The sequence below is a fragment of the Gadus morhua genome, chromosome 4 (genome assembly GCF_902167405.1).
Source record: "Gadus morhua chromosome 4, gadMor3.0, whole genome shotgun sequence".
NCBI classification, from domain to species: domain Eukaryota; kingdom Metazoa; phylum Chordata; class Actinopteri; order Gadiformes; family Gadidae; genus Gadus; species Gadus morhua.
In genome coordinates this window covers 17,148,036-17,158,358 of record NC_044051.1, presented here as the reverse complement: position 1 = coordinate 17,158,358, position 10,323 = coordinate 17,148,036, and the positions used below count along the sequence as shown (strand labels likewise).

The window sequence follows — 10,323 nt, the reverse complement described above, 5'->3', positions numbered from 1 at the left end:
ATTAGGTATTTTGAAAAAATGGGAATAATCCAGTGAAGGTGTATGTTTAGGACTACCGGTGACATCACAAATCTGACGATTGCAACAATACAACGTTTATCAGTTTTCGAAAAGCTAAAATTAAGAGGTAGCCAAAATTGAATATCCACTTGATTCAGAGCTTGCTTTGATTGATTTAACCCCTTAAGGCGGGCCTATGCGTCGCCTTTCACTAATTATTCAGACCGGCGCGCTATGATTGGCTACCGAGGGTACCGACGTCATTCACTGAGAGTCTTGGAGAATTCCTCTCAGTTGAGTCCCCCAGAAAGAGTCGCTGCTTCCCAACAGACGGAGAGAGAGAGCTCCTTGCTGAGATTTAAATTATCAACATTGCCTTTACTAAACCCCATGGAAAGACCCGGTTGACTACTGCGGGATTGAGATCAGATTCTCCTCATAAGAAGTTGTTCCTAAACTTCAGGTGGTGGTCGACTCCAACGGCGGTGGATTTCCTCTGATCGCGGAGTTCCAACATGAACTTCGACATAGTGGTCAGGAAAGTGTTGGTGAGTAAAGGCGATTATTAATACTCAAAACAACTTTGGAACTTTTGGTCGTTTCATTATCAACAGTAAAATGTCCAACTAAAAAGTCGACTGTGTATCGTACCAGAAAGCATCGGCATCTGCGCGAGACTCTCAATTCTAACATTTTTTGTGATATTATTGAGAAGTTGGCTTATTAAGTTAGTCCTATCATTGTATCAATACACCATAGTTCCACTCGTGTTGTTGCAATTTGATACCAAATGTCCCGTTGGGTTTTATTGTGGAGCGCGCTTTATACACACAAACAGAAACACACACACACACACACACACACACACACACACACACACACACACACACACACACACACACACACACACACACACACACACAACACACACACACACAACACACACACACACACACACACACTGGGCAGCGATGCTCCACACGGGACAGGCCTGGGAACAGCCCTCTCACTGATCACACCACCACTGTGGAGGTTCCCTGCTGATATATTTTTCATTTAACTAATGAAAACCTTTTTGGTTTGGTTTTCTGGCCGTTTTTCGTCCAAAACGGTGAGCAGCTGTGTAAGACATCAGGTACAGTTGTGTTATAAGGGGACTTGTAGCTGTTGAGCTCATCTTACGGCTGTGCATGGTGAGGAGGCATAGGCTGTAAAGTCTTCAATGTTAACTTGTAAAATAAAGAGGGTAGCCCATGGTGCAAATGGCCCTTTTAAGATGCGGCAGTGAATAAAAAAAAGTGAAAAGAATGTATCAACGGCAAAATACGATGTTCTTCCTTTTTTTTTTGCTAGCCATGAGAGCCAATTCCACACAGTATATTCCATTCACTTCATTTTTCCAACTGTGCAGCGCCAGCGGCTGACACTATAAATACTGTTAAGCTGCCATCAGGCCTGGATTACGTCATCTTATATATATGTATATGTGTTTATGTATGTATGTAGGCCTATGTATGTATGTGTGTGGGTGACCTGTGTGTTTTATATATAATATATATTTTTACATGTATGTATATATGTATGTATACATATATACAGTATATATTACACTGTATATTTATATATATATATACACACTCACACACACAATATTATCTATATACAGTATATATATACTGTGTTTATACTGTATATATGATAATATTGTGTGTGTGTGTGTGAGTATTTATCCAGGCCTGTAAGCTGTATATTGCCATTGCTATGCATTCCATCCCCAGTCACATGCGTTTCTAATGTAAATATCAGACATTGTTAGTAGACCCAGCAACATGTCTTGTGACTAATTACACACATACTTCAGCAAAGTTCACCAAGTGTAACTCAACTTTAAAGGGTATTAATGGTGGAAAAGTGGATTAAACAATGATTGGACAAGGATAGACCGGAAACGTGACCCCCAGGTTAAGGAGATAAGGAGAGCGACTACTCCTGAAAAAGGTTAAAGATGGTCTTTCTAAGCTGCGCAGATGATCTCAGATCAGTAAATTCTGCGGTCCTCTGTTAAAACAAATCGTCTGCGGGTGACAAAGTCATTGTTTATCTGTTACAAAACACACAGCATTCTGGGTATTTGGCCAGAAGGGCCTGTTGCTATGGGGCCCAGCAAAAAAAAGAAACGTGTAGCCCCCGACGTACCCTTCCTCCCCACCCCCCCAGACTCCCACAGAGTCTACGTGCCGAGCTTCCCGACCCTCTAATACACTTCCTGTGCTGCTGTTGTACACAGCAGATCAACAGATATCTGAGGCATCAAACTAGTTTGGGATAATTGTCATCCCCCCCTCCCTCCCCCCTGACGATACGATCAGCAGTTGCTTACAGTATTTCTGGGCGTGGGTTCACACAGGAAATGTCTCCCTGTGTCTCTGTGGACAACACAAGCAAAAACAGGATGGACATCTGAGACGAGAGAGAGAGAGAGAGAGAGAGAGAGAGAGAGAGAGAGAGAGAGAGAGAGAGAGAGAGAGAGAGAGAGAGACTCAGCTAGCTTGGTGTTCTGGTCAGCAGTGGCATTAATGTAGCTTAGCGCGCTGTATCTTATTACCCCGGGTTTGTTCTTGTCAATACATAACTATGCAGATGGTCGCACTGAGAAATTTCATGGCTGTTGAATAATGCAACGTGATGCAGAGGTATTTGGTTACAGGTGGCGTGGGGGGCTATTGTCTGTTCCCTTTCATGTCCGCTAATCATTAGGGAGAGTAGAGAGAATAAGCTTGGGCCCAGTGGTGGGCTGACTCAACAATACCATTTATTTTTCACCCTTTCAAACAATCCAAACAAGAGCGAAGTTGTTTGAAGTGCTTTTGTTGTTTTTATACTGTGGTTGCCTCGGTGTCTCTTTTGACTCACCTTTCCGTTACTAAAGATCTGAGTCACGGTTCTGGGAGGGCTAACTTGTTTATTTGCATTCCACATTCAGGGAATTCATATCTGGCCTATAAACTCATTAAGTTTGCCATTTTTTAAGGTAACCATACGTTAAAAACAAGGCCAACAATTGAAGCGTTGGGCCGAGTTATAAACATTACAACCCTTATGGACTGATTCAATCCATTTATTTCTCAGACTCACTACTTTTCCTGAATACACAAGACCAACCTTGTTTCTCTTTGGCAACTTCTCCAACCAAAACATCCAAAATGCTTGCAAAAATATGTTTTTCCTCAACTGCTCAAGACGCTCAAACTGGAACACGGGACTGCTTCCTCCTGCTCCACAGACGGCCATTGTTGTTTCATAAGGCACATCAAAACAAGTCCCATGTCACCGTTAACTTTGTTCTGTCGAATCCATCTCTATGATTAACCGACCAACGCTCACATCATATCTGTGTGGCGTGATGGAGAGGCAGATGTGTGCCTCAGGAAGGCACCGTGAAGCTGTTTGTTCACTTCCTTCGCATGATGATTCTGTTGTTGTTGAAAGCCATAAAATGTATGAAAATAAAACGACGGGCAAATCTATCACGGTGCGTTGGTTCTCAGGATCAAAGCAACCAGACTGCTTTGGACTTGGGTTTGGGTGTTTTGTTTTCTGGAGGTCTATAGCAGCAGAGATCTGTAACGTTTATCTGGTGTTGGAGAGACAGAGAGTCATACTGGAGAGTGCAAGGAAAACATTGACATTGTAGGAAGGAAAACGTTGAATCATGAGTGCCACGTCTTTTTTAACTTTAAGCAAAACTAAACAAAATATAAAACATAGTTCTAAGATATTAAGTCGTACTCTCAAAGCTGATGTTGCGTTGTGCTGTTTTGTGCACCACAATAGTCTACTGTATTCACATAGATTTTGACAAACAATGCAACAATGCTTGCTCTAACATTTGTTAAAAAAGAAAGAGAAAAAACGAACAGTCTGTCTACAGTCCAATAGTCTCCAGTCTGAAACTGTGGAGAACATACCGGAGCGCTTGAAAAGGAATTCGACCAGGAAGTGAGCAGGGCTTTTGTTTAATATTCCTCGGGGTCACTGGCATGGGGGTCGCTGAACCAAACATGTGTTTCATCGCAGCTTTACAATGACCAACTTGTTAGGTTGGGGAGCAGGGAGTCGCGTGTGAAAGTAGCCTTGTTATGATTATGTTCTTTACTCGCACACATAGCGCTTCGCGAGGTTTTTTGGGTTGGCGGCAATATAAATATGTTGATTTGATTTTTGTTTATATCTTGTACTGATTATTTTAGGCCTAAATGAATACCGCAAGTACTTTTTTATGATCCCATCTTACTTTAGTTCCAAAACTTCTTTAGTTGTAATACATAATAATAGGGGTATTATGTTCTTAAGAGGCTTCAATGTACTTTAAATCATCTGGGTGCTTATTGAACATTTGTCTCCTATGGTTAAAGGTTCAACCCAGATAATAACCACAAAATAAACCAGGCTCGGGTTGGACACTAATGCAATATAATGTGACATTGAACAATATCACAGGCCATTTGTATATTTTGTCTCTGTGCTTATTGCAACAATATCGGAAAAAAGAGCACTTAAAAGTCTTGGACCTGAGTCCATCCTTGTGTTTGAGTCTACTACTTGTGTGAATTGGGCCACTGTTTACAGATATAAATTTGAGCCACTTAAACCTTGTTGACCTGTTTCAACAGTCACATTGTCCACATTTTTCCCTGGGACCTGTTTATAGATAAGGTTGTGAACCTTGGGCGTCTCTCCCCTAGAGCAGGCGTTGTGGCTCATGGGTTTGATAGTGGCTCTCGGGTTTGATAGTGGCTCGTGTCGGAGAGAGGGATTATCTAGGCCTTTTTTTCCATTAGTCATCTCCGTCCACACACACCTAGCCTCTCCCTTCTGTTGTTCTCTGTTTTGTTTTGCTGGTCTTTTGGGTATTTCTTTCTTTTCTAAGTTCTGGAAATCTCAGGCTGTTTCTCAGAGGATTTGAATCGAGGCTGATTCAACACGTGTGTTCTTTGTTACCAGTGGAATTTTGATCAACGTGTTGACATTTTGACGTGCTGCACGGTGACAAGCAGCAGTCCATGAGTCATCGCCATCTCAAGAGACGTTTTGACGAAGCGGCGATAGCTGAATGTCAAAAAGAAAAACAAAGGCCACAAAAACAACAATCCCCGCTATCCTGAGCGACTTTTCAGTGGTTGTAAAAACCCAACCACAAACCTAAATCTATTGCCACCTCCACCAGCACCCACGCCCTTGTCGCATTTCACACCTGAAAAGTGTTTGTAGCGTAGTGTAGCGTTGTGCAATGTCGTGCGGTCACAAGCCGCTCACACTGACTTGGCAGCAGACGGCTCACCACGGGATCTGATAAACGCTTTCCTGGGTGGCAGTGCCAACGTCTACGTGTGAGACGTCTTTACACCTGTGTGTGTGTGTGTGTGTGTGTGTGTGTGTGTGTGTGTGTGTGTGTGTGTGTGTGTGTGTGTGTGTGTGTGTGTGTGTGTGTGTGTGTGTGTGTGTGTGTCAGCGTGCGTGCGTGTGTGTGTGTGTGTGTGTGTGTGTCAGCCTGCGCATGTATTTTATTGACTTCTTCACGATATGGGTAATTTTATATCTCGATTACGACACATACATAAGTCTATTTATACTTCTTAGGAAGGAGGGGGGCGTGTTATGTCCAACACCAACTACTATTTACTTTCGTTGTTGTGTATAAGCGTTGATTATAATGAGCATTGTTGTATTTTATACTGTTATACTGCGCTAAACCCTCACTCAGGCATCAGAATAAACCGCTGCTCAGAAGTAGCTCCACATATAATCCACATTAAACGTAGAGTTAGGTTGAGAAGAACAGCCATCATTAAATTCCACAGCTGTCCAGAAAGGGCACACATATCCGCACACTACAGACTCGTTCTTTGTGTTTGACATTTGCTTATATTTTCATCACTTGAATGTACATCGTATCTTTTGATTCTTGTTCTTTTGATTCTTGACTGTTGTCCGTGACACTGTTGTCTATCGTCCGAATGACCTCAAATACTGCCGTGAAGTAAAATCGGGATAGGACAGATCGAGGGAAATATCTATTGATTAGATATTTTTCTGTCGTCTCCCAATACATATCGGCACATCGTAGGCCTACACTAGGGCGTTCGTTGAAGCGTGAGCTAGCGTCCTCGTGCATTAGCGTTAGCATGCACGTGCGCCAGCATGTGTGTGCTGCGCTTATGAGTGTGTTTGTTAGTAGTAGTGGAGAGAGCTGCAGCTTCCCGGAGTTATAAATATCGTAGCGTAGCGGATATGTTATGCGGCGCGCTGCGGCCGGGCTGCTGAGACGCCGTGCCGCGGAGAGGAACAGTTTAGAGTTGAACCCGGCATGAAGCCTCTGCATTGTCTCACACTTCCTGTGCTCTCTGAGAGGGGGGACGAGCACATTTCACACGCTCTCCCACTCGCTGTGTGTGTGTGTGTGTGTGTGTGTGTGTGTGTGTGTGTGTGTGTGTGTGTGTGTGTGTGTGTGTGTGTGTGTGTGTGTGTGTGTGTGTGTGTGTGTGTGTGTGTGTGTTGCTTGTGTGCCCGTGGGCTTAGGCGTGTGCACTTGTGAGAGTGTGTCATATGTGTGTGTATGTGTACGTGTGCAAGTGTGTTGCGCTTCTGTGTTGTGTGTGTGTTCACGTGTGTTAAGCTTCTGTGTGTGTGTGTGTGTGTGTGTGTGTGTGTGTGTGTGTGTGTGTGTGTGTGTGTGTTGAGCTTCTGTGTGTGTGTGTGTGTGTGTGTGCACGTGTGTTGCACTTCTGTGTGTGTTTGTCTGTGAATGTGTGTGTGTCTATGTGGTGTGTGTGCGTGTGTATAGATGAATGTGAAGGCCCAAACAATGGAGGCCATAGGTCCTGCTTGTCCATTTGCGTTTGTTTGAAGGATTTCTGAAGGATTTTAAATGGATGCGAGTGTTCTCTTCCTTCGTCCCCATTGGAACAACAATTCCTCACAACTCCTGAACCTAATGGCTGACTGCAGACAGGGAGCCAGCATTAGAGAGTTGTTTGTAGTTTGGGCAAGTTTAGAAACTTGGCGTGTGTTGCCACTGCCCTTGTGTACAATCGCGATCACAAAAACATGGTTGCAATTCATCATCGGAGGGGAAAACGCTTCTTCCTATTCCTCCCAAAACAATGCTCAGAGAGAGCCCACTTGATGTTCTGTCGAGGTCAAGGACGCCAGCTATCCAATCGTTTTCCTCATGCGAAAAGGTTCCCAGCAAATCGCTCTTCTGTCGGGTGCTACAGAAGACAGCTGGGGCTGGAGAGTCACCGCATTCTTTACTCCTAAACATTTAGGTGTCAAGAGTCCCCTTACTCGCTGCCCACTCACCCTCCAACTGTATAAAGAGAGTTTGCCTGGTTGGTGTGAGCAAAATAAAAGGCTACCTTTTTTAATGCGTTGTGGCGAGGTATCCCTTTTGCTGCGTCTTTTGAACTTGTTTCGTCGCGGCTTGTTGATGACCCGAGGTTGAATTTAATTTCCCTTTGTTTGCAGATTAGCTTCCGCTCCAAGAGGCTCTTGATTAGCGTTTGGCAGAAGGCTTGACATTCTGAATAATGGTGAAGGCAAAAAGCCTTCCGATCTCAAAACAGTATTTTCTCCCCAAACATAAATTACGGTAAAGCGCCGGATGCACTGCATCATAGTGTATTTTTATCATAAAGTTGTGCTTGTCAAATCCCAGATACATCCCACAGAAGCCTATGTCACACAAGGCAAGCCTTAAGGAAAGCAAAATAGTGATAAGATAAGTGGTAAGATTTCAAGGCTATTTTAATGCAAACTTATTTATTTAAGTAAATCATTAGTTGATACGTAGTATGTTACAAAAAGTGTCAAATTGTTACTTAACAGAAACACATGCCAAAGCCTTGAGATTGAATTACAATGAACTAACGTAGTACAATTCCACCGACAAATGTCATCTATGTTCTCATCTTAATTAAATCCAATTAAATGGTCACCCCGTCAGAGCTGGTCAATGTGGCCCGGGAAAGGGAAGAAAGGGAAGTCTGGGGCCCCCTGCTTGAGCTGCTCCCCCCGCGACCCGACCCGGATAAGCGGATGACGATGAGGATGAGGATAAATGGTCACCTGCAAAACTGATACCACCAACTTTGAAAGTCGGTTAAACGTTTTGACAAAAGACTTTCAAAAAGTCGCCCGCTCCCTTAACTGGGATGGCGCCATGCTGCATCAGACTGATGTTTGAGATGTTTTCCACAGAAAGGCATGCTGGGTGTTACTCTCGGGGAGGAAACGGTTGATGAGTATGTCAACATACTCTAATGACCCAAAGTTGTGGTCCCGAGGGAGCCGTAATGTATCGCAATTACTGTGTGCATCTGCTATCTGATTTAAGCTTCAGTTTGGCTCTCAAGTAAGGGACAAATGCAAAGTTTGCGCTTTAGAAGTTCATAAGACACAACAAGCACGGGCAAATAACAAAGACGGCATTTTGAATATTGGTTGTAACACGTTTTGTACAATTTCTAGTCTCTGCGAATCCAATCATAAAAGTTATCTCTATAATTGCAAAGCCGAAATTGGCGGCCTTGTATTTTCTCATGTGTTTGCTCATGAGCGTACAGTTCTGTGTCCCTGGGCTCCACAAATGGCCCTTAGAGACAACAGATGAAAGGCAAGGAGTGGCTAATTGGAAAGGCATGCTGGGTCAGGTTCCTCCGGAATCAGCTTGTAATGAGGTACAACGTGCCACTCCTTATCTGATGCTTATGATTCAAATCATCTGGCCTATATGAAATACACTTTGTATACGCTTCTGTCCGTGTGTGTGTGTGTGTGTGTCTGCGTGCACGCAGCGGGTTGCGTCCCAACCTTCCCTGATTGCTTCCATTTTATAATGGCCGACCAACTGGTAATTCACTCAGGGGCTGAGGCGAACCCACTACCCGCTAAATGGTGCATTGATAACGCGGGGATTAGCTGAAAGGCCGGCCTGTTGTTGGCTTACAGATACTGTCTTAGTGTTGTACATGCAGAGTTATTGCCGGAGGGCAATTATAGAAAGAAGCGCGGGCCGGGGCCTGGGCAGAGGAAATGGAGGGGCGCTACTGTTGTTGCATAAACAGGCTCTAAAGACTCTTTAGTAGCCTCCCATTGTTCTGGCATTAGCTCCACGTTGGCCCCGCACAAGCAGCGCATTAAACTCTAATCACACCGGCGGACTGGCCCACACTGGAACTCTTTTGTAGCGGCGGCGGTGGCTCAGAGTCCAATCCGTCAGGCCGGGGAACACAGAGGACTGTGAGCTGGACCGGCCCATGTCTGGCCTGCCTGTTGGACCAGGTCCAGGGCCTGTGGTTCAGGCGAGGAGCAACTACACTGGAGTTATGGTCATTCTAGTGTGCCGCTCTCTGCCTCAGGAGGTAGAACCCAGCCACACTGTGGCTTTCCCAAAGTGATTGTGTATACAATACGGTTTGGGTTTAAGTGGTAGGGTTGGCTGTGTGTGTGTGTGTGTGTGTGTGTGTGTGTGTGTGTGTGTGTGTGTGTGTGTGTGTGTGTGTGTGTGTGTGTGTGTGTGTGTGTGTGTGTGTGTGTGTGTGTGTGTGTGTGTGTGTCCGTCAGTTCAATTCTCACTGCTGTAGAGACCTTCCCACTTCCGATGAGGGCCATCCTTAGAAAGATGTTATTTTCCCATATTTAACAGTTAAGGCTTTGTATTGAATATACCAAAGTCTTCATAAAGGATGAGTTTTGTTAAATACCTCGAGTTCAAGTTCAGTCCGAGTAGTGTTGTGTGTTTCATGAGTAACAATTGTATATTTATTTCAAGAGAGTGTTGTATTGAATGCTCCTTCATAAAGGATGTGTTTTGTTATATACCTCGGGTTCAAGTTCAGTCCGAGTAGTGTTGTCTGTTTCATGACATTTTGTGTATTTACAACTGTGTATTTATTGCAAGAGAGGGAGTTCATGTTCTCTCCTTGATTTGTGCATCTGTCTCTTGGTGCAAAAGGCCTGAGGCTGGTCCTCATCAGGCTCGACCTTGAACATTTCCCAAGGACAACGTAGTGACCAATCAAACCACAGTACCCTCAGAGCCAATTAGAATCCAAGGCTGCTCACATGTTCAGAGCCAAGGGGCTTCTTGTTCCCCTGAAGGGGGACTTTCTTTACCCGGGACTTTGTTTACCTTTGATTGACAAATCACTGAGACCAATCGGTGCCCAGAGGACCTCTTTGTTTCAACTCGAGCAGAGGCGGTTTACAGCCAAGGCGAGGGTCGCCGGGTTTCTGCATCTTTGAATGCAAATCGTGACTTAA

General features: G+C 44.3%; 1 protein-coding gene across 1 annotated transcript in view; it reads left to right on the top strand.

Moving 5' to 3' along the window:
- Nucleotides 1-296: 296 nt before the first annotated feature.
- The window catches only part of LOC115541877 (tumor necrosis factor receptor superfamily member 10A-like), a 21,645-nt gene continuing 11,618 nt past the window's right edge, over nt 297-10,323 (top strand). Inside the window, 1 exon segment of the mRNA XM_030353782.1 lies at nt 297-548. Within this exon segment, the coding sequence (XP_030209642.1) occupies nt 516-548 (33 nt within the window). The 5' untranslated portion in view covers nt 297-515.